At 57.3% G+C, this 24,419-nt stretch overlaps 1 protein-coding gene across 3 annotated transcripts in view; it reads right to left on the bottom strand.

Moving 5' to 3' along the window:
* Positions 1–6,707: 6,707 nt before the first annotated feature.
* PHKA2 (phosphorylase kinase regulatory subunit alpha 2) overlaps positions 6,708–24,419 on the bottom strand; it is a 59,000-nt gene continuing 41,288 nt past the window's right edge. For 2 of the 3 annotated variants that reach the window (XM_029079695.2, XM_029079697.2), the window contains 10 exons: positions 24,193–24,272; positions 22,725–22,803; positions 22,155–22,284; positions 19,545–19,646; positions 17,827–17,945; positions 14,512–14,565; positions 11,841–12,014; positions 11,189–11,242; positions 9,406–9,606; positions 6,708–8,061 (listed from right to left, as the gene is read on the bottom strand). In XM_029079695.2, coding sequence (XP_028935528.1) covers positions 7,891–8,061; positions 9,406–9,606; positions 11,189–11,242; positions 11,841–12,014; positions 14,512–14,565; positions 17,827–17,945; positions 19,545–19,646; positions 22,155–22,284; positions 22,725–22,803; positions 24,193–24,272 — 1,164 coding nt within the window. In that variant the 3' untranslated portion in view covers positions 6,708–7,890. The remainder of the gene's footprint in view (positions 8,062–9,405; positions 9,607–11,188; positions 11,243–11,840; positions 12,015–14,511; positions 14,566–17,826; positions 17,946–19,544; positions 19,647–22,154; positions 22,285–22,724; positions 22,804–24,192; positions 24,273–24,419) is intronic. The other variant, XM_029079696.2, reaches the window with a different exon arrangement.

Here is a 24,419-nt window from a genome sequence, read left to right as displayed (position 1 = left end):
TGCTCCTCTCCCATTTTTTCCAAAGGAAAGAGAACTTATTCACGCATCCGTAAATCAACTCATTTATATTAATGTCAATCTCCTCCCTAGACTGTCAGCTCGTTGTGGGCAGGGTACACGTCGACCTACTCTGTCGCGTCGTCGTACTCTCGCAAGAGATTGGTACAGTCCTCCGCACGTGTTAAGCGCTCGATAAAGGCACCGATTAAATCACGACTCGGTACTTCTCTTCCACCTCCTCCTCCGTTAGTCTGTAAGGAATTCCCAATGCCTTGAAGGTATCCGGGGAGTATCAGGGGAACTTGCCGTAGGCCGGCATCTCGTCATTCAGTACTTACGTCCACATCCGCAACTTATTTTAACATCTGTCTCCCCCAGAGACTGTCGGCTCCCTGTCGAGCGGGACCACGCCAAACAGCTCTATTGTACTCTCCCAAGAGCTGAGTTGAGTGCTCAGCACACAGTGAGCACTCAAGAAATACAGTGACTGGCACATCGTAAGGGCTTAATAAATACCACTATTACTATTATTATTATTCAATATAACTGAGTCAGAGGACCTGGGTTCCAATCACCTGTCTGCTGTGTGACCTCGAGCAAGGCTCAGCGGAAAGAGCCCGGGCTTGGGAGTCGGGGGTCATAGGTTCGAATCCCGACTGCCACTTTCATTCATTCATTCATTCAATAGTATTTATTGAGCGCTTACCATGTGCAGAGCACTGTACTAAGCGCTTGGAATGAACAAGTCGGCAACAGAGACGGTCCCTGCCGTCTGACGGGCTTACGGTCTAATCGGGGGAGACGGACAGACGAGAACGATGGCGATGAATAGAGTCGAGGGGAAGAACATCTCGTAAAAACAATGGCGACTGAATACAATCGAGGCGATGTACATTTCATTAACAAAATAAATAGGGTAATGAAAATATATACAGTCGAGCGGACGAGTACGGTGCCGAGGGGACGGGAAGGGAGAGGGGGAGGAGCGGAGGGAGGTGGGGGGAAAAGAGGGTTAAGCTGCGGAGAGGCGAAGGGGGGGCGGTAGAGGGAGTAGAGGGAGAAGGGGAGCTCGGTCTGGGCAGGCCTCTCGGAGGAGGTGAGTTTTAAGTAGGGTTTCGAAGAGGGGAAGAGGATCAGTTCGGCGGAGGCGAGGAGGGAGGGCGTCCCGGGACCGCGGGAGGACGCGGCCCGGGGGTCGACGGCGGGACGGGCGAGACCGGGGGACGGCGAGGAGGCGGGCGGCGGAGGGGCGGAGCGTGCGGGGTGAGCGGCGGAAAGAGAGAAGGCAGGAGAGGTAGGAAGGGGAGAGGTGACGGAGAGCCTCGAAGCCTAGAGGGAGGAGTTTCTGTTTGGAGCGGAGGTGGATAGGCAACCACTGGAGCTGTTTAAGAAGGGGAGTGACACGCCCAGATCGTCTCCGCGGGAAGATGAGCCGGGCAGCGCAGTGAAGAATAGACCGGAGCGGGGCGAGAGAGGAGGAAGGGAGGTCAGAGAGAAGGCCGACACGGTAGTCTAGCCGGGATATGACGAGAGCCCGTGGCGGTAAGGTAGCCGTCCGGGTGGAGAGGAGAGGGCGGATCTCGGCGATGTCGTAGAGGTGAAACCGGCGGGTCTCGGCGACGGATAGGACGCGTGGGGCGAACGAGAGAGACGAGTCGAGGACGACACCGAGATCGCGGGCCCGAGAGACGGGAAGGACGGTCGCGCCATCCACGGTGATAGGGAAGTCCGGGAGGGGACCGGGTTCGGGAGGGAAGAGGAGGAGCTCGGTCTCGCTCACGTCGAGTTTCGGGCGGCGGGCCGACGTCCGGGCGGAGACGTCCCGGAGGCGGGAGGAGACGCGAGCCCGAAGGGAGGGGGAGGGGACGGGGGCGGAGATGTAGATCCGCGTGTCATCCGCGTAGAGATGGTAGTCGAAGCCGTGAGAGCGGACGAGTTCGCCGAGGGAGTGAGTGTAGATGGAGAACGGAAGAGGGCCGAGAACCGACCCTCGAGGAACTCCGACGGTTAAAGGACGGGAGGGGGAGGAGGCGCCGGCGAAGGAGACCGAGAAGGACCGGCCGGAGAGGCGAGAGGAGAACCGGGAGAGGACGGAGTCCGTGAAGCCGAGGCGAGATGAGGTGTGGAGGAGGAGGGGACGGTCGACGGCGTCGAAGGCGGCAGCGGCAGAGAGGTCGAGGAGGATCAGAATGGAGTAGGAGCCATTGGATCTGGCACACGTCAGCTGTGTGACTGTGGGCAAGTCACTTAACTTCTCTGTGCCTCAGTTAGCTCATCTGTAAAATGGGGATGAAAACCGTGAGCCCCACGTGGGACCGCCCGATCACCTTGTATCCCCCAGCGCTTAGAACAGTGCTCTGCACATAGTAAGCGCTTAGAAAATACCAACATTATTATTATTATTATAACCTTCTCTGTGCCTCATTCCCTCACCTGTACGATGGGGATGATGACTGTGGGACTGCGTCCAACCCGATCATCTTCCACCTACCCCAGCGCTCAGTAAAATGCCTAACACACAGTAAGCACTTCGGAAATACCATTTAAAAAAAAGGAAACACGTTTCCCCAGTGCCGAACTAAAGAAGTCTAGTCAAGAGCCGAATCAAAGCGCAGGAAAGAGCACGGCCTAGAAGCAGAACACCACCGGTTAAGGGAGACGTGAGCAACTCCCCTCCTCCCTTACGGCGTAAACTCCTTGCTGGCAGGGAATATCTCATAGACCTTTCTTTCTAAAGGCTTCGTACAGTACAGTACACCCAGGGGGTGCTCCAAAAGTAGAATTCCTCCTCCTCCTCCTCCTCCTCCTCCATCTAAACGGCAAGGCGGCCCCGAGGGCTGTTCGCCAAGCCCCTTCCCGGGGTCCCCGAGCCTTGACTCCTTCTCTACGCCTACTCTGTTGCATTGACTTCTCCCAACTGCTTAGTACAGCGCTCTGCGCATAGTAGGCGCTCAATAAATACCACTGATTGAGCGTCTCCCCCAGAGGCCTCATCAGGGGCTCATTCTGGGAAGCCTCAGAGGGAGGCCCGAGGCTTTACGCCGGTGCTGCCGGCCGGGTGAGAGCGCCTGAAAGCCTGAGGGAATACAACTGTATCCGGACCCCGTTCCGCCAGTTTACTTTAAATGGCCGAGACCGGTCTGTTCTCGGGACCGAGACGAGACTCCGTGCCCTTTACGAAGCCACCACACGGAGACTTTACGCCGTTCTTTCATTTCGTCTGCGAAAGGGCCATCTCTTGGAACGAGCGCCAGCTCTCTTCTGGGAAGGCTAAGCCCTACTCAGACATTCTCAAGAAGAGACAAATGTTTCCAGAGTCGGGTCGGGACTTTATTCTCTCTGAATTAAGAGATCCCAGGATCTGACAAGACCATTTACATTTCATTTCACACACACAAACACACAAACCCCCCTCCCCCCCCCCGCAAAACCCTGTAGAAATGTTACCTCTAAAACCAAGCCTGTTGAATCATCCCGAATCGGTCTGCTTCCAAGCGAAGCCTCGAAGGGCATTTCTTTAAAAAGGTTTCCAAGCGCAGCAGATCGAAGGAGCCCGTTCACATCAGGAAGGCCCGCTGGACTACGCATTTGCTCAACCACGCCATCTGGCACCCGCCTGGCACGGACAGACGTTAACGGGACGAGACCGTACGCCGAGCGGCCCTTCGGGAGCTTAGATCCCAGCGAGCCGAGGCCGAGGACCCGACGACGCATCCGAGCGAGAGACACATCGCAGAAGCGTCGTAGAGCCGGCCGGCCCCAGCCGGTGCTGACGCTGCCCGGCCTCTCCCCCTGCCCGGGGCGGAGCCCGCCCGGTCACCCCAAGGCCGCGCCGGTCTCGGCCAGGAGGATCCCCCGCTGCCCGCCGGTCACCGGCCGGATCAGAGAAGGTCGGCGGAGTCACCGGTCTCGCCGCGGTCCAAGCGAGGCAGATGCTCCGGTACGCTCCGGGAACGGGACTCTCTGGGACAGTGGAGGAAATTCAAGAAATGTTGAATCCTAACCTGTCCCGTCCCGTCATGTCCCCTCTCTCCCAGAATGCTCCGCCTCTACCTGCAATCATTCATTCCGGGGATGTACCCATAGAGTTTTCTTGGTAAAAATGCAGAAACGGTTGGCCGCCGCCCCCTCCCGCGCAGTCGACTGGAGTCTCCGCGCTCGGCTCTCTCGCGCGCCGCTGCCGCCCGGCACGGGGGAGTTTTGACTCGTAGCCGACGGGCCCGCCGCTCGCTAGCCACTGCCCAAACTAAGAATGGAATGGACAAGTCTCTGCTCGACCCTCCCTCCCGTAGCCGAGACCGGCGGAGGACTGGAAACTCTCCCGGGGCCATCCTGAGAGGGGCGAATCCTATCCTCAATGAGCAAAAACTCCCCTCTGGGAACGGAGCGGTAATTAGTAATTAATACGGAATCGATGGGACCACCCTAATGATATAACAGTAATAATAGAGAGGCAGCGTGGCTGAGTGGAAAGAGCCCGGGCTCGGGAGCCAGAGGGTGTGGGTTCTAATCCCGGCTCCGCCGCCTGTAGGCTGTCTGACCTCGAGCAAGTCACTTCACTTCTCTGTGCCTCGGGTACCACGTCTGGAAAAAAGGGATTAAGACTGTGAGCCCCATGTGGGTCAGCCTGATTACCTCGTATCTACCCAGCGCTTAGACCTGGGCTTGGCACATAGTAAGCACTTAACGGATATCAAAATTATCACGATTTATCGAATCGTGAAGAGAGACTTAAATTCACAGGAAACGGGAACTAAAGATACCTTGTTAAAAAGAAATCAATCGATCAATCAATGATATGCTTCGAGCACTTTACTATGGAAAGCCCGTGCGTCCGACGTGGGACGGGGACCGCATCCGACCTAATTCACTTGCACTTACCGCAGCACTTAGAACGGTGTTCGACACAGAGTAAGCGCTTAACGGATACCATGAGGAAAAAAAAAGCATCCTGTCTCTTGAAGAGAACTCTGTGAAGGACCTGAGTGTTTTTAAGGATCAGGAACGGGACTGTGGTTGGTCTGGGGAGGAGAAACCTCCCAAGAGGAAGGAGGAGAGGGAAGGAAGGAGACGGATGAGAGGGAGAGTTCCACAGTTTCATTGCCTCGCCGGTAAAAACGGAAGGAAATCCAGCGGATTCCCTCGAGATCAATTTGACCGGAACGAGGCCGCTTCAACCAGTCGATCGGCACTCTGCGGGGTTGGACTGGACTAGGACGACCCATCACCGCTCTGTTCTGGGGGGGCCATTCCGCGGTCTTGCACGACTTACGCGACGGCCCACACGCTTCGACGTCTCTTCGAGAATGCACATCCTGCTGTTCTGCGCTCGGTCTCTCCTTCTCTCTCTCTCATTCGCACCGCTCAACCCATCCGCTCCCGCCCCGGAGGCCCAGCCGGAGTCGGAGACGGCCCTTCCCGCTTCCGTCCCCGATGCCGACTTAGCCGAATTCAGATCTCCTCCTGCCACTCCGGACCGGGTGAGGGCCCGAGGCCCTTTCCTCGGCTCCTGGAGTTTCGCCGGCAGATCCGAACACCTTCTGGCTCCGAGAAAACCTCCCCGTGTCTCTCCCGGGCCGGGTCGGTGCCGCCGTCGGCGGGTCCGACTGCGCCCTCTCCTCGGACCCTCCCGTGGCGGCAGACGTGCATCTGGGGGGTCCGGAAGCCCCGAGAAGGGGACCCCCGTGGAAAGCCGGGCCTGGCTCCCTCCGTCCGTCTCCTTCGGCGGCCGCTCGGCGGCCCAGAATCCCTCTCCCCGGCCCCGGCCGCCCGCGCCCGTCGGCGCACGAGGGATGGAACGTCACCCGTGCCCAGAAGCTGTCTGGGAGCCAGCTCTGACCCGCTTAAGTGAGGCCCGCCATCGCCGGATCGTTGGGGAGGTGCCCCGATTCCTTTCAGTACGCACCGCTGGAACCGACGCCCCGCCTTCCAGGATCCAAGCGGGCAAAGCCCGACCTCTCTCCTCTCGCGCCGACGGAGAGGAGCCGGGCCCGGGACGCGCAGCCTGAGAGCCTTTCTCTCTCGGAGGCTCCGGGACGGTTGGGTGCCCCGGCGATCGATAGCGTTCTGGCGAATGGGAGGCCCCGTTCCTGCAGTTCCCTTCGCTTTAAATGATAATTGTGCTATTTCTTCAGCACCTACTACGTTCCCACGTGGACTGCCTCTCTTCGTCGCTGTAATGTACTTTCCGAGCGCTCGGTACAGTGCTCCGCACGCATTATGTGCCCGATAAATGCCACTGAATGATGGTGCCAGGCACTGTACTAGATCCCAGCAAATCAGGTTAGACACAGTCCCCGTCCCACTCGAGGCTCACTGTCTTCATCCCCATTTTTTACAGATGAGGGAACCGAAGCAGAGAGAGGTGAAGTGACTTACCCAAGGACACACGGCAGACATGTCGGGGGGGGGGGCGCGGGATTAGAACCCAGATCCTTCTGACTCCCAGGCTCTACTGAGCGAGGCAGCTGCCGCGCGCTCGCTCTCCCGGTGGCAGAACCCGGAAACAAACCACCCGAGAGCTTCCGCCTGAGACATCGGGAGCCTCTCGGCCGTGTTCTACCCGCCCGGCGGTGCGCGTAGGAGGCGGAGGTGACGGACCCAGAGCCCCCCCCAACCCACCCCTCCCCCAACACGACAGCCAAAGGCAGAGCCGCGAGGCCGCCTGCCCGGCAGGGCCACCCTTCCTCACGAAGGACTCTCCTTGCAATCGAGGTCGAATACTTTATTAGACCACAGACGTCCCAAAGAGCCGAATCCTCGAGTCGCCGGATACAGATCTGCGAAGCCCTAGCCTGTCTGCCTCTCGACCCTAGCCAGCAACACGACAGCGAAAGCGTACCTGCGGAAGAGCCGTGCCGGGCACTGTCCCCAGAGCGACGCGCCCTGTCGCGCGGGGAACGTGCCGCCGATCTTCCTCTACATCCGACGACTCGCCCGCCGCCCCGTGAGCCGCCGGAAAGGAAGGCGGACACACTCCCGCTCCTCCCCCGTTGCCGCTCAAACGTGTTCCAGATTGAAAATGTAAACATCTCGTCTCCTAAATCCCCCGGGCTCTCCCCAGGCGCTTAATCCGATGCTCTGCACACGACGGGTGCTCTGGCCGACAGAGTCCCCGCCGCTAGGGTATTAGCCTGGGTGTCTAGTAGCCAGGAGGCCAGTTGCGAAGAGCCACAGCCGGGCAACCTGCTCCCTGCCGCTGGCTCCCGGCTGCCCACCGTTCTGAGAAAGGAAGGGAGGCTTCCTCGGTCCCTGCCGGTCATTCGCCGCCGGTCAACCCTTCGAGAGGGGCGACCAGCTCTCAGAAGGGGCGTCTAGAGTCAGGCCGGTCATCGCTCCTCACTTGACTGTCACCCGGACGAAATCTTGGGAGGTCGCACCGTTAGGCCTCGCCCAATCTGCTAATTCAGAACCTTCCAAGGGTGCCGCTCTGAGTGAGCTCCCGGAAGGCCCAGGAGGAACGGAAAGGCAACCCCGTTACATACGGCTCTCGGGCCCAGGGAAGATCACGGGCCGCGTGCGGTCCCTGAAAGGCCGGGCCTGTCAGGCGCCTGCCTGCTTATCGCTCCGACAGGAGTCTTTCTCACCTTCAGCTGGTATTAAAAATCCAAACAGAACACAAACGACAGGCTGCCGCCGGAGTTCACCCCCGCCTCCGGAGTCCGAGACTTCTCCAAAAGAGCCTGCAGTTCCGCGGACGCGCGCTTGGGTCTACCCGTCGGAAACGGGGACGCGCGACGTCCCCGCCCCGTACCCACGCCGGCGAAAGGTCCGACGGCTCCCTTCCTCCGGGCCCGGAGGATCCGGAGAGGACGAGCCGCGGGCCCCGTCCGGGCAGGGCCCGGAGAGGACGGACCCGCCCGGCGCGGCGTCTCCGGGAGTCGGCGGTCGTCACTGCACCGGGCATCCCGAGTGGGGCAGGAATTCCTGCGAGTAGGTGGCCACGGCCTTGGTCAGGTAGGTCATCGTCCCGTAGGCACCGCTGGGCGCGCTGTCGTAGAAGAGGTGGCAGATCCCCGTCGCCTGGTCTCGGTCCAGACAGTCCGCGGCCCCGAGCGACGCCTGGGGACGGGAAGGGCAGGGAGGGAGGGTGAGAGGGGAACTACGGAGGCCGGGCACGGAGGGATTCGTCGAGCGCTGACCGTGTACAGGGCGCTGGACTGAGCGGCTGGGAGAATCCGAGAGAACAACGGAACAGACGCGTTCCCTGCCCAAGGTGAGCTTACAGTCTAGAGGGCGAGAGAGACAGAGAAGCAGCGTGGCTCAGTGGAAAGAGCACGGGATTTGGAGGCGGGGCTCATGAGTTCGAATCCCAGCTCTGCCACTTGTCGGCTGTGGGACTGTGGGCAAGTCACTTCACTTCTCTGTGCCTCAGTTCCCTCAGCTGTAAAATGGGGATTAAGACTGTGAGCCCCACGTGGGACGACCTGATTCCCCTACGTCTACCCCAGCGCTTAGAACAGTGCTCGGCACATAGTAAGCGCTTAACAAATACCAACGTTATTATTATTATATTAATACACCCAACCGAGCCTCTTACGGCCCGGGGCCACTCGAACCGCCGGTCCCCTCTTCCCACCCCGTGTGCCCCCGAGGGCCACGCGGTCTGAGACGGTGGGGAAGGGAGCAAGGAAGACCCCAGAATCGGGCTGGGCATCTCCAAGAGGGGACGGCCCCCTGAGGGGCAGACCTTCTCCGCTAGCAGATATTCAAAAACCTGGGCGTTGAGATCGTCCAGATGCCGAATTTTACAACATCTCCCGCTCTCGACCCAGAGTTATCTCGGGCGGGGCTCTGAACGTCAGCCACTCAGTGGGGCTTCGGGTCCCCCAGGCCGAAGAAACAGACTGTGGTCTGAAGGGACCGCCTCAACGCCCCCCAGCCCCAACTGAGTTGAGGCCCGTTTGGGGGCGTTTAATCAAGCTGAAAACTTCCGGTTTTGGGGCGATGGGTCTGTCGTAACTAGAGGGGTCCGACGGCTCCGAAATCGGAATGGAAATAGCCTGGGGGGAACGGAGAAGCCTACCCCAGCTCCTGGAAAAACACGCCTCCGTTTAAAAAACTAGAAAGGCCCGGCTCGGGGACCCCGTGGGCGCCCCGTCATCCGCTCGGCCCCGCCGACGGGCTGCAGTCTAGTCTCGGCCACTTTCTCCCTAGCTTCCCCCCCGGGCCGGCCGCTCGATACGGTGCTCTGCGCACAGAAGGCCCTCGATATATACGACCCACCCATCGACCGGCCGGACGTCACGGCCGCGGTCCCCGAGCGCTGGGGCCCAACGGGCCGTTGACCGGTCCCCGCTGGCTCGGCAGGAAAACCAAACCGGAAACGCCCGTGCTCTTCGGGACCGGGAGGTGGCGGTGGGAGGATGAGGATGGGCGCTCCCCGGCATTCCCCGCCCAACGCACCTGCTCCTGGCGGAAGAGGTCGTTGGCCATCTGCACGATCTGGTCCACGTGGATAATGCCCCCTATGCTGCTCGCCTCTAGGTCCAGGAGGAGGGTCAGGACGAGGATGGCCTCGACCAGCAGCTGCCTGTATTCGGGTTGGGGTACGCGGTTCAACACCGACTCCACGTGGACGGCAAACTTGATCTCGCAAGGCGTCATCTGCCTCCGGTGAGCGGGGAGCGGGACCGGTGGAGACCGAGAGAGAGAGGGGGGAAATGCAAAAACGTGTACCGAGAAACCGTGGTGGCGTTCTTGGAGGTGGTGGGGCAGGCGATCCAGCAGGCCACGGGGCCGTGGTCAACCGACGGAATCATCCACTGGGCCGCTCGCTCGGCGGCCTCTGTCCCAAACCCCTTCTCCTCCGTCCGCCGAGGTGGCGAGGGAGCGGGCAGGCGGCAAGAGGGGGAGACGCCGGACGGGCGAGACTCTGGCCGCCCCCAGCCCGCTCGCCCTCCCAGAGACCGGGGGGTGAGTCACGGACGCCCCGACCCCACCTCTTCCGGACGCTCACCCCGCCGCCCGCCAGGTTGGAGTCCAAGTCCAACCCTGAGCGACTTCTCCCGCCGTTCCCCTCCCCGTCCTCGAAGCCTCAATGAAGGCACGACTCCTCCAAGAGGCCTTCCCCGGCCAAGCCCTCCTCTCCTCTTCTCCCTCTCCCCTCTGGGTTGCTCTGGTTTGCTCCCTTTTTTCATCCCCCTTCCCAATCGCACGGCACCTCCGTACGCATCTGTCATTTACTGATTTATAGTAACGCATGAATTCGGACGAACGAACGGATCGGACACGGGAGCCCAGTGGAGCGCTCGCCAGACCGACCGAAACTCGAAAAACAAGGGCTTTTGGCCGCTCGCGACTCAGACGCAATTAGCGAGCCGGACCGGGACCCACCCCAGCCGATGATATCGATCCGGAGCCTCCCCTTCTCCCCCGTCAGGATCGAAAGCCCGCCCCGCCAGAGCTCCGTTTGGCAAGCGGTCCCCGGAGGAGCTTACGACGTAACGGTCCGGGAGCTCTGGAGAGTCGCTTAATTAATACGACCGCTAGCGTATTCCCTAGGAGTCGCGACAACGAGCACGCGTTCGGGCGCTCGGGGAGTAGGAGAGCCCGGGACGGCTGACGGAACTCGGCAGGGGCTGCCGGCCCTAGTGTGGAAATACCCCGCCGCTGTTCTGGACCCGCCTTCCGACTCGGTCGAACTGTACTCGCCCAAGTGCTCAGTACAGTGCTCTGCATAAAGATAGCACTTAAAAAATACCATCGACTGACTGACTGTTTGCACGGGAATCTAGTTTAATGGAGCCAGGCTTCAGGCAGTTGCTGTAAAGGCAGGCCACCCGCCCGGGTATTCTCTCCCAGCTCTCAGGTCAGTGCTCTGCACTCAGTGAGTGCTTAATATTCCTACTACCGATTTTTCTATCTCTGTGTTCTAGTGCTTCCTCCGTCTTGTCATTTACTGTAGTGTCTGTCTCCCTCGCCCTCGGTTGATTGCAAGCTCCTCGAGGGCAGGGGTCACGTCTTTTCATTTCGCCGTACTCTCCCGGGGGCTTAGGAAGGCCGTAAGAACCGATCAACGTAACTCCAGGGCTCAGTTCATTCATTCATTCAATTCCATGGTATTTATTGAGCGCTTATTCCGTGCAGAGCACTGGACTAAGCGTTTGGGAGAATACGCTTAAACCCAGGGCATGCACATACGCCTCCCAGTGCCAATAAAGACCACGCCGGAATTTCGCTACCGTACCTCTCTCGTGGTTGAAGACGAGAGCACAAAACCATCAATGGAGAGTCCGTGACACTAGAAACAAAAACAGATACGGTTGTTCCGGCCGCAACCGACGACGTTCGCACAGGGTAAATGCTTTCTAATTCCCACCCACAACGCTCTGGGTTCTCCAGGGGGGAGTATTCTCCTAGACTCGGCCTCAACGTCAGGGCGGAGACTGTCCAGTGGGCAGGAGGACACATTCCCACACACGAAGCTCCCACAGAGTCCGGTTTCCCCTTCACCGAGGCTTCGACGACGCACCGCCGGACGGCTCAGGATTCCCAGACCGAGGCACCTCCCGTCCCGGTGACCGGGGAGACGCCGACAAGGATCCCGAGCTGCTTCCGGGCTTCCGGATCGCGGCGGCGGAGCCTCGTGACACCCCGGATCTCGGAGGGCCGGGTCCCCCCGGCCCCAAACGGTGATCCCGCCCGGAAGAGGGACGTACACACGGTCGGGAAGACGGAGGCGGGACCACCCCAGAAGCCCACACGCTCTCCAGCTCTGCTTGCCTTTTCGGTCCCATATTTCCGCGGGGAACCGTCGGCGCTCACAGGGGGCGTCCACCCCGGAGGCCCCCACCGCGGCACGTCCCCCCGGCCCCCGGGGCGCCGTGGGCCCAGCTCACCTTCTGCAGGATGCTCCAGACTTTCTGGTAGAAGCCCACGGGGACGCGGTTGATGGCCCCGTCCAGCCGCCTCCGGCGCAGCCACTGGCCCTGCCGGTCGCCCCAGCCGAGGTGATGTCCGCTCGAGTCCGTGGAGGACACCGTGCCGGTGGGGGACGACGGGGTGCTGCACCTCTGCGGAGGACAACCGGCCGTCAGAGCGCGGCCCCGCGAGGCGGGACCCCCCCGGGTTCTAATCCCACCTCCGCCACTGGCCGGCTCGGAGGTCGGGGGCCAGGGGCTTTACCCCTCTGAGCCTCAGTTTCCTCATCTGCCGAACCAAATCAGGATGCCTGCTCTCCCTCCCTATTAAGGTCGCGAGCCCAGCGTGGGACGGTGTCTGGCGGCCTAACGTGACGTATCTACCTCCGTGCTTAACGTGGCGTTCGACACACAGTGAGTGCTTAATGACTGTAATGACAATAATAATAATCACGGCACTTGTTGAGCGCTTACTGTGTGCCAAACGCTATTCCAAGTGTGCAGCAGATACAAGTTAATCATCTTAGGCCAAGTCCCTGACCCACGGGGGGCTCAGAGTCTTAATCCCCAGTTTCCGGATGAGGGAAGTGAGGCACAGAGAAGTGAAGCGACATGCCCAAGGTTATACGGCAGACGGGTGGCGGAGCCGGGATTACCTAACCATCACCCTGACCGTCACGAGCCGGGCAGCCGGAGGTGCCGTTACCTCCTGCTTCTGGGGAGGCGCAGGGCCCGGCTTTTCCCGGTGACTTTTTCCAGTCACTGACGACGACGACGACGACGATACCGATAATGACGACGATAAGAACAATAATAATACGGGGCATTCGTTACTCCCTTCTACGTGCCAAGCACTGAACCGAGCCCTGGGTAGGTACGAGATGATCCGATTAGACCAAGGTCAAGAGGGAGGGGAGAGGGAAGTCGCTCCACCAATCAACAGTATTTACCGAGCGCTTACTAGGCGCAGAGCACCGTAGCGAGCGCTTGGGAGAGTACAATACGACCGAGTCGCCGGACCCGTTCCCCGCCCACCAAGAGCTTACCGGAAGCGGACCAACCGTGCAGCTTGAAGGACGTGGATTAGGTATGAGGGTGGACTTCCGGACTCTGGACTATAGGCCACCTGTGGACGGGGAACCTGTCTACCGATTCTGTTGTATCGCACTCTCCCAAGTGCTCGGTATAGTGCTCTGCCCAGAAAGCGCTCCATAAATACCACCGACTGATTGGGGGCTTAGTGGAAAGAGCCCGGGCTTGGGAGTCGGAGGTGGTGGGTTCTAATCCCGGCTCCGCCACTTGTCTGCCGTGTGGCCTCGGTCAGGCCGCTTAACTTCTCTGTGCCTCGGTGACCTCATCTGTAAAACGGGGATGAAGACTGTGAGCCCCACCCGGGGCAGCCCGATCACCTCGTATCCACCCCAGCGTTCAGAACGGCGCTTGGCACGTAGTAAGCGTTAAAGAGATACCGCAGTTAACATATCGTTAAGCGGGAACGGGGCAGCTCACACCCGCAAATACGCGGGAGAGCCAAAATAATCTCAGGGAGGAGGCGAGGGCGATTGGCGTGGCCGAACTTGACTCATCCCCTCCGGGGCGATCCGGGATTTACGTCCGAGCATCCGATCTCCGACACACGAAGGGCCGAGGGGGCTCAGTCACCGCCGGTGGGGATGAGGGGCCGTCCGGAGCGACCGCTTCCGCGGTCTGGAGGGAAACTGGCCGGTGTCCGCGTCCGGGACCCAAAGGCTAACTTCTGGACAATGGACTTTTCGCACACCGCTCTGAACACCGGACCGACAGTAAGTCACCAGACCGATGGGTCGGCACGGTCGGCCGATATCAGAGTTGGGCCTGGAACCCAGATCTCCTGGCTTCTCCCCTCAGAGCTCGGCACTCCCGTATCGATTAACCCTTCCCACACGCTCGGCGGAGCGGCATGGCCTAGTGGCCGGCGCCCGGGCCCGGGAGTCAGAAGGTCACGGGTTCTAACCCCTGCTCCACCACCTGCCTGCTGTGTGGCCTTGGGTAAGTCACTTCACTTCCTCTGTGCCTCAGTTCCCTCATCCGTAAAATGGGGATTGAGGCCGCGAGCCCCTCGTGGGACAGGGACGGTGCCCATCACGATTCGCTTGCGTCCACCCCGGCGCTTGGTGCAGTGCCTGGCACGTAGTAGGCACTCAACAGATACCACCGTTATTTTGTTATTATTATAACAGAAAATACGGAAGCAGTGTGGCCTGCTGGAAAGAACAGAGGCCTAGGAGTCGGACGAACCGGGTCCTAGACCCGGTCCTGCCACTTCCCAGGGGCGGGACCTTGGGTGAGTCACTGAACTTCGCCGTGCCTCAGTTTCCTCAACTGTAAAATGGGGGTTCAAAACCTGCACGGTGAGCCCCGTCTGGAACGGGGGCTGGGTGGTTACCTTATATCTACTCCAGCCCTTAGAACGGTGCTCGACACGCAGTCGGCGCTTAACGGGTACCATTAAAATAAAAAGAGCCCCACAGCTGTCGCGGTCAGAACGAGCAGCCTCGACAGAATTGCGGAAAAGTGAGGGCGTGGTGAGGGGAAGGACAAAGGGAGGACGCTCGAATCCAACCAGCTCGAAAAACGCAACGGACAGGAAATGTCGCGGCGGGTCGTTTACCGTGGACTTGGAAGGATGCATGTTGCTGGACATGGACTGGCTCACATAAAAGAACTACAAAACAGAGATAAAACAGCGAAATAAATCACACCCTAGAACGCAGAGCCAAGCGGCGACGAATGAAGCGGAACGTTAGAGGAAAGAAGCAGAGGAGGGCAGAGAAGCACGAAGAATTACAAAATCAGTCGATCGCCGCCTACGTTTCACTGCGCCAAGCCCGTGTCGGCCTTAGAGCTAGGGCCTGACTTGCAGAGATTTTCATCAAGATGAGATTTAGCGTGATTCTGCAGCCCGACTCTCGAGACAGGGCACTGGCACGGCTCGGGAGCTGCGGTCGCCACGCCGGGCCGATGGACTACCGTCACCGAAGAGGTTTCCGGGTTAGCGAAACGGACGACCCCGAAGCCAGCGTATTGCGTCCGATCAACTCTTAGAGCCGACTCACTTGGCGAACGGTCTCCTCTAATCGGTCGCAAACTATCGTCAATCAGAGCACTGTCCTAAGCACCTGGGAGAGTACAAAAGAAGAGAGTGCGCGGACACGTTCCCTGCCCATAAGGAGCTTACGGTCCAGAGCGATACGCCCGGCAGTTGGTTTTCAATCCTTGAAGCGGAAATCCTGACAGAGGCTAGGGAGCCAAGTTCAATGTGAGGCCCGGTGAAACGGCCACTGTCACGATACATTTTCTTTCAAAAGTGACCCTCTTTCTCTAGGTCCGAGTGGCCGAACGTCAAAGGCCCAGACATCGGACCTGGTGGGAAATCGCTGTAGTGAGCGGACGCCAACCCGACATCTCGGCCGACTTGGCTTCGGGGTCCGGGAGAAGGGGGAAACTCCCCAGGGGCGCTGACTCTCCGGAGGGGTCGTCCGGCAACAGAATTTAGATGACACGGTCACGTTGCCATCTAGTGACTGGGCAAGGGAGAGGCCCCGGAAATATTCAGGGGGCGAGGGTCTCGGGTTTCAAAAAACGTCTTGGGTTACCCGGTTAAATTCGGTTACGATGAGATTCAAATTCTCAAATCCCGGGGTTCTGTCTCTCTCACCCCTCCCCGTGCATCACCCAGGCCTTCTGTGCCTCCAGACCGGAGGCACGACGGAGAAAGCGGGGTGGCCCTAACGGACAGAGCACGGGCCCGGGAGTCGGAAGGATCCGGGTTCTGATCCCGGCTCCGTCATCTGTCTGCCGGGTGACCTCGGGTAAGTCACTTCGCTTCTCTGTGCCATCCGTAAAATGGGGATTAAGACTGTGAACTCTGTGGGACAGGGACTGAGTCCGACCCGAATGCCTTCTACCTACCCCGGCGCTTAGTACAGTGCCTGGCCCATTATAAGGGCTTAACAAATACCACAGTTATGGAGACCCAGGCTCCTAGAGGGCAGGAATAGTGTCTACTACTAACCCTCTATCGTACTCCGTCTAGCGCTCAGTGCAACGTTCTGCCCGTCGTAGGCAGAAATACCGCTGACTGACCCACTGACCGGTCCGGGGGTCTTCCCCTTGCCTTCACGCTCTCCCTTCCTCTCCCACCCCACGTCCCTCTTTCCCACTCTCAGACGGGGCAGAGAGCCCGGAGCGAAGAAGGGAGGGAAAAAGGGAGCGCTATCTTGCGTCTCCTTATCTCGGCTCACAGATCTCTGAGCCCAACCTCTCCATCGCACCTCTGCACTTCAACTCCGTTCCCCCAGAGGAGAGCCGGAGAGGACAGCGGGCTACGGAGGGGATCCTGCGTTTCCCCTTACTCGCTGATATTTCTTTCCCCCTTGACCCTGGATCTGTGTCCACGGGCGGCCTTGTCTGATCCTTTAGAACCTACCCGGGCAGGTTCTAGGTCTGGCCGGTATGAGGTTGGCAGGAGGAACGCGATAGATTTTAAGTAACGGCGGGAGGAGGCGTCGTCGGTTTGTTGCCGTTTCCCTAGAGGCCGTTTGACAAGCGGAACTGCTCCATGGGCTCGAATTATTATAAGTCCCCGGACGGTTAAGGTGATCAAATTCACGTCCCACATTCGAGTCGGAAAGAAAGCCAGGCGTACGTAGCAAACTTTAAAAAAACAGCTCAGCGCATTTCACCTGGTCATCGGCACTAAGCCGCCTAGCCATCTGTAATCAAAAATATATCATGCAATATAAAACGGTTTCAAAATGGAAGTACCCTGCGCATCGTTTCGTCGACAACCTTCCGCGTTAGGGTGCACTATCCCTGCCCACCCCAGAGGCTCGGGGGGAGACCGGGATGTCAGAAAAGTCAATATAAACTATTCGCACAAGTAAGATGGCCAGTACATTTTTTCCCCCCTTTCTTCTGAAACCAGTCGGCCAGGACCAGATCATCTGATTTCCCGGGGGCAGTATCTCACTGCGAAGGTGAACTGGATTAATACCCAGGGAGAGGAAACTCTCCGGCTTTTGCCTGAGAATGTGAAAAATAAGGGCTAGTGGATCATCACTGCGTTCTGCTTCCTTTGGCAGCTGGGGTATCCCTCTGGCTAACACATACCGGGGAGTTGACGACTCATTCCCATTGTATTTCTTAGATCAATGGGGATCACAAGGCGCCCCCCCCCCCCCGAATCGCTCGTTTTAATGGCCTGGAGTGCTCTTCTGGGATCTCCCTCTTGGGCTAAGGCGTCACCCCGCTAAAGAGAACTCACGGGCGTCTGTCCCCCACCCTGACACTCCCCACCGTCAGCCATTTTCACCCCTGGTATCCACCGGACTGTAAGTTCGTCGTGGGCAGGGAATGTGTCTCTTATAATGTACTCTTCCAACCGCTTAGCACAGTGCTCCGCGCACAGTGAGCGCTCGGTAAATACGACTGGCCGGCTGACTGGCGGGGAACTACGATACCGCTCGGAGGGGCAGCCGCGAGACGAATAACAGCGGGGAGAACAACCGTGGAACAGACGCACCTGACAAGGAGCGGAAGCGGACAGCAGCGATGGATACGCACAATTCCACTCCCCGCTCTGAGCCCCGCTGCTGGTGTGGGTGAGAGGGACGTGGAAATTGCATTCTCGAGGATAGGACCGACAAGTTCTAAATGAACGAATACGTGCGGGGGAATCTTTCGAGGCAGCCGTTAATTCTTGCGTTTCCATAAAAGTGAAGACCCAGAAACGAATTCTGCTGGATGGGGGGTGAGGAGGAGGGGGAGACCGCTCTCCTCCAACCCCGTGTGGGCATCTAAAATTCCTGCCAGAGCACGATCCGCGGAAGGGACCTGGTCCGGGGAATGTAAAGGCTGGAAATGGTCTGTTCCTGGGGAGCCCGGGACCAAGAGGAGAAAGGACATGAAGGGTAGAGGCCCTTACCTGTTTCATCTCACTCCGCAGCCGATTGATACCGCTCCTTTCCGTTTTGGTCGCTCCGGTGTGTCCCACTTCATGGATCGAAATAGCAGGGCTGGATGTAGAGGAGTGAAGAGGTCGCACTTTGAAAGAGAAAAAGAAAAGAGGAAGGGAGAGACACACGTTTACAGCCAGAAACGGATGATGTTTTTAAGGGGCTGCGCACACCGTTAAGTAGCGAGGGGTCAGTGCATACGGGGAAAAAAATGATATTTAGCCTGCTGTGCGTGTGCTGGGCTCCCACAGCTCTGGACTGGATGTCCTATGGAGAAAACGGATGAGCAGATGGAAGGCTGTATATTCTGAAGGGTTCCATGTGACGGGCAGACAGTTGGCCACAGAACCCAAAACCCTAAACACACAGAATGGGATGACTTTTGAGTTTAAAGAGAGGCAGCGTCGCCTAGTGGAAAAAGTAGGGGCCCGGGATACGGAGGGGCCTGGTTCTAATCCCGGATCCGCCGTTCATCTGCCGTGTGACCTCGGGTAAGTCACTCTGGAGAAGCAGCGCGGCTTAGTGGCAAGAGCACGGGCTTGGGAGTCAGAGGATGTGGGTTCATTCATTCAATAGTATATACTGAGTGCTTACTATGTGCAGAGCACTGCACTAAGCGCTCGGAATGGACAATTCGGGGTTCTAATCCCGCCTCCGCCACTCGTCAGCTGTGTGACTTTGGGCAAGTCACTTCACTTCTCTGTGCCTCAGTTACCTCATCTGTAAAATGGGGATTAAGCCCATGACAACCTGATAAACTTGTATCTCCCCCAGCGGTTCGAACAGCGTCTGGCACAGAGCAAGCACTTAACCAATACCATCGTCATTATTATTATTATTATTATTCTAAACCCAGCTCCACCACTTGTCTGTTGTGTGACCTTGGGCAAGTCATTTCACTTCTCTGTACCTCAGTTCCCTCATCTGTAAATTGGGGATTACGACTGGGAGCCCCACACGTGAGACAATCTGATTAATTTGTATCTACCTCGGCGCTTAGAACGGGGCTTGGCACATAGTAAGTGCTTAACAGATATCATCATTGTTATTACTGTACTTTCTCTGTGCCTCAATTACCTCATCTGAAAAATGGGGGTGAAGACTGTGAGCCCTATTTGGGACAGGGACAGTGTCCAACCTGATTACTCTGTCTCTTCCCCAGCACTCGGTATAGTGCCTGGCACATAGTATGCGCTTAAAAAATATCAAAAACAAACGACAACAAAAAAGACTCATTCCCTTTAAATGGAAGTCTTCTGGAACAGAGGAACAACTGGATTTTGGGTAATTAGCCCAGTGTGTTTCCCAGAGCCGAACACGGGGCTCTAGGATGAGAAACTAAGAACGACGAGATCGTACCTTCTAGGAAAGCTACAATTCTACTGCTTAAAACAGGTGAGGTATCAGATATGGCATTAGAGACCCACTGCTTTGAGAGTCTGGGCTTAATTCTCCTCCTTGCCCCGCCTGTTCTCATGCCAACTCTGTGTAACGTCCTCTCCCAAGTGCTTAGTACAGCGCTCTGCCCATAGCAAGCGCTCAAAAGATACCATTGCTAATATCGGCCATATATTGATCAATTCTCACCTGCAGGTGGAGAGTTGGCGGCCTAATGACTCTGAACAGGATCTGTGTTAGAAACGCCCCCCCGCCCGGTACTCATCCAACACCAGTCTCGGATACTCACCGCTCCTTTCCACACCAAATTCTTTTCCACTTAGAATGTGGTGCAGGAGATTCTTCATGTCGAAAGGGCTAAGGTTCATCAAGCTTTCAGAGGCTTCTTCTCCTGGAAGTAAACACGGTTTAGAAAGGTCAGACTTGTGACCCTTTACTAAGAGGAAGGCCACTTCTAGGCCTTAACTGTCCTAGAAGGCCTCCCTTATGTGTCAGTGGATAAACAGTGAAGTAGACTCCACTGTCTCCTGTCGGGGAGAACGGGGGCGCCCACCGGGTGGGTTGGGGTAAGAGGGTGGATGGAGGCGGGGTAAGGGGAGACCACGGGAGAGGTCTTGGTGTGGCTTTCCATGGTGTATTTTTAAAAGAACATATTTGGGGGGGAATATTTCCCTCAGAGTGTGAGCTCCTCGGGGGCAGGGAACATGTCTCATGCATCTGAGGAGCAGGGCGGCCCGTCTGTCTCCCCGGATTAGACTGTGAGCCCGTCACTGGGCGGGGATGGTCTCTATCTGTTGCCGAATTGTACATTCCAAGCGCTTAGTACAGCGCTCTGCACATAGTAAGCGCTCAATAAATACTATTGAATGAATGAAAGAGTCCGGGCCCGGGAGCCGGAGGACGTGGGGTCGGGGCACTTGCCTGCTGTGTGATTTGGGGCAAGTTACTTCACTTCTCTAGGCCTCAGTTACCTCATCTGCAAAATGGGGATTAAATCCTCCTCCCACCAGGCTGGACCGTGAGCCCCATGTGGGGCAGGGATTGCGTCCAACATGATAAACCTGTATCTACCCCAACTCTTTAAACAGTGCCTGATACCTAAGTGTTCAACAAATACCACAGAAACAAATTTACCTCAGAAAAGAACTACCTCTCCGGAATTCCCCATCTCTAGCCCCAAACGCCACACACCCGGGGAGACGAAATGGGGACCCCGAAGGGGCCTCGATTAGGCTCGTGGTGGCCAGGAATGCTAACTGCCAACGTATAACGTTTGGATCATTTTACTTCCCGCGGACCTCAAGTCTGACGAGCCCTATAGGGCCTGTGTCAAAACTCACCCACAGATGCTGAGCTGGGCTCAGAGGACCCTCAGCTCTGAGGGGGTTTCCACTCGGGGAACGGGGGAAACGTGGCCCCTGGGACGCTGCTATCCACACCTGGATCTCTCCGTCCTCTGGGTTACGCACTTTACACCTCCCAGAAGTCCCGGGGGCCCCGTTCGGGGCCGCCTCCTCCAAGAGGATCGGACACACTTCTGATCTGGCCCGTTCCCAAAGCAAGTCCGGTCTGGCGGCTCGATGCCGGTGGCCCGAGGTGGTACCGGGGCAGCAGCCTCTCCATTTCCAACTCTGACCCAAAACCGAAGGATGAAACTGTCCTCAAACGATACTCCCCACCTGGATGCGATTTTGTGATACAAGGGCAGCGGGTCCCTCTGAGGTCCGGGAGAATGCCCAAGCCATCCTTCCCCTCGTTCAGTCAGTCAGTCAGTCAGTCAGTCAGTCAGTCAGTCAATCGTATTTACTGAGCACTCACTGGGGAGAGAACAATACAACAATAAACAGAGAGGTTCGCTGCCCACACTGAACTTACACTGTAGAGGGGGAGGCGGGCATTCATCGAAATAAACGAATCGTAGATATGGCCATAAGTGCCGTGGGGCTGCGAGGGGGGACGAATGAAGGGAGCAAGTCAGGGCGATGCAGAAGGGAGTGGGAGAAGAGGAAAGGAAGGTGCGGACAGGGAAGGCCTCTCCTCTCCACTCGCTCCTCTCCTACGGGGGAAGCTCTGGATTGTGTCGTGGCCAGAGACGCATTTGGCATGTTCGAAGGAAGCAAAAACTGCTTTCCGAAGCCCGTACAAGTACAGTGCTCTGCACATAGTAAGCGTTCAATAACTGAATGAACGAATTCATGTGCAGGGCGCTGTACTAAGTGCTTGGAACGTACAATTCGGCAACAGATACAGACGGTCCCTGCCCGACAATGTGCTCCGAGTCTAAACGGGGGAAACAGAGAACAAAACAAAACAGAACAGAACAAGTAGTCTGGCGTATATATCATCAAGATAAATAGAATCGTAGATATATATACACATCATTAACAAAACAGAGTAATAAAGTAATAAATAATATATGCGCCGCACTCAGTGACCACTCACTTGCTACCATTCCTCCTCCTCTCCCATCTAAAGATTTATTCGCAGTTTCGGGTTTCGATCTAGGAGACGGGGCAGGCCACTAGAAACGGGGCTCTGTCCTAGAGAAGGCACTCCAGGGAATATCAGGTAAGCGCTCAATAAATACCGCTTATTGACAACTGATTCTCTGCGGACCATTATGCACCCAGGGTGTTTCTATTTTCTCCTTCTAGCAAGAGCTTGGATGGAGATGGGACGGGGATGGGATGGAGTTTGTTATGGGGAGGGAATGAGTCCGTTAATTGTGGCAGTGTGCTCTCCCAAGCGCTGAGAACAGTATTCTGCAAACAGGAAGCGCTCGATAAATATGACCGAATGAATGAATGGAGGCAAAACACTCCGAGCTCAGCGGGACTGAAAGGGGGAGGGTCCACCCGTTTCCCCGAGACCCAGATCCCGTCGGCGCAGGCGCTCTCACCTGAGCAGTTCAGACTCCGGGCGAGCTCCGTGGCCATCACCTGAATGATCAGCCCGATGCGGAGTCGGAGCATCTCGACGAAGAGGCCGGGCTGGGACCGCACGTACATCGCCAGGTACACCACGATTTCCTGGAGCGGACAAGACGATGATGATAGTTAACGATAATCAGGGTGTCTCTTAAGCGCTCACTATGTGGCAGGGGTGGATACAAGCAAACTGGATTGGACGCTGTCCCCGTCCCACGTGGGGGCTTGCAGTCTCAACCCCCATTTGCCAGTTAGGACACTGAGGCCCAGAGAAGTGAAGTGAATCAACCAAGGTCACACAGCAGACAAGTGGTGGAGCTGGAATTAGAACTCATGACCTTCTGCCTCCCGGGCCTGTGCTCGATCCACTACGTCATGCTACTTCGGGGAGCCGTGTCCTCCCTTTTCCAGGTCTGCCCCGGTTACTCTGGCTAAACCCTGGCGCTCAGCACAGGGCTTGGCACATAGTAAGCGCTTAATGAATACCACAATCATTATTAGTTCCCTAGAGCCGCCCCAGGTCAACAGGAAGGAGGCCTCACCTGCGTGAGAACTGCGATGCTGATGTCCTGCCCGCTGGCTTCGTAGATGAGTTTGGTCAGCTCTTCAGGGGGAAGAGGGCTGGGGAAGATAACGAGGACTGAAGAGTGAAATTCATTCAGTCGTATTTATTGAACGCTTACCGCATGCAAAGCGTTGTACTAAGCGCTTGGGAAGGCCCAACTCAACAATGAACAGTGGCATTCCCGGCCCACCACAAGCTCACAATCCGGAGGATGTGACATCTCTCCCCTTCTTAGGTGTCTGCTTTCTTCCCAGCCGGAGTTTTTTGTGGCTCGAGAAGCCACCAGCTAACGAACGGTACCTCGTTCTCAATCCCTCTGCCTCCATCTCCTTGCTCGACGCTGTTTTTTCCCAGCCTAGAGCTCCCTCCCGTTTCCCCACCAAATGCACCAGGCCACAGTCCTCTCTCTCTTCAGTGAAAAGCAGCACGGCCTAGTGGAAAAAGCACAGACTTGGGATTCAGGGGACCTGGCTTCTAATCTCGGCTTCACCACTCACCCGCTACGCGACTGTGGGCAAGTTACTTCGCTTCCCTGTGCCTCGGTTTCCTCCGCAGTAAAGTGGGGGTTCAACAGCTCTTCTCCCGCCTATTTAGGCTGTGAGTCCCATGTGGGACAAGGACCGTGTCTGCCCTGGTTAGCTTCCATCTACAGGAGCCCTTAGAAAAGTGCCTGACACATAGTAAGCGCTTAATGAATACCGTCAAAAGAACAACAACCCATCTCTTCTAAGAAAACTCCCTCATTTAATTCCCAACACTTCAAGTCGTGTCAACCCGATGGCCACCCTAAGAACGAATGTAATTTGTGCTCCTCCTCAGCATTTATGCACCCGATTTTTATTCGGGGATTACATAGCTTTACCAACTGTTCTATCCTCGTTCTTCCTCCTGCTCCCATTATTTTAAAACTATTTCTGGGTATGGTGGTCTGCCCTAGTAGACGGTGAGCTACTTGAGGGCAGGAACACACATTTTCCTTCTGGTGTATTCTCCCGATGCTCTGTCCTCTTTTTAATGGCATTTGTTAAGCGTTTACTATGTGCCGGGCACCGTACTGAACACTGAGGTAGATACGAGGGAGTCAGGTTGAAAACAGTCTCTCTTACCCACACGGGGCTCACCGCCTTAAGCCCTGTTTGAAGGCTGAGGTAACTGAGGCACGGCAAAATTAAGTGACTCACCCAAGGTCATGTAGCGGACGAGTGGAGCCGGGATTAGAACCCGGGTCCTTCTGACCCTCAGGCCAACGCCCCACCCACTAGGCCACACTGCTTCTCGCCTGTCCTGAGCTTTGGACACTGATGGAGTGACCCGGCCATTGTGAGTGACAAGCACAGGGGAGTGGTTCTGTCTTCTACCGACTGAGAGTTTGAACTCTGAGGGCAAGGCCCTTCCTCTTCATCGCTCAGGCCCTTGGAGGGACCAACTGTGGAGTGGGTACTTACGCGCTGATGATCTTCTCCCGAGGCTCAGGCGGCAGACCCACCGTGAGCTGCTTCTGGTGCGACAGGAGGTCGGTGCAGGCCTGCCGCGAGCGGGGAAGAAGGAGACACACTAAGAGACAGGCCTGTGCCCGGAGGCCTTCCTGAGAGACAACATCATCCTCCAAGCTGAACTCGGGGCCAGCAGGGGAAGTGTGGGAAGGGGTTTCGTGGCCAAAGCCGGCTTGGAG

Source organism: Ornithorhynchus anatinus, chromosome 15, assembly GCF_004115215.2.
Source record: "Ornithorhynchus anatinus isolate Pmale09 chromosome 15, mOrnAna1.pri.v4, whole genome shotgun sequence".
Taxonomy (NCBI): domain Eukaryota; kingdom Metazoa; phylum Chordata; class Mammalia; order Monotremata; family Ornithorhynchidae; genus Ornithorhynchus; species Ornithorhynchus anatinus.
This window is presented reverse-complemented; position numbering and strand designations above follow the sequence as displayed.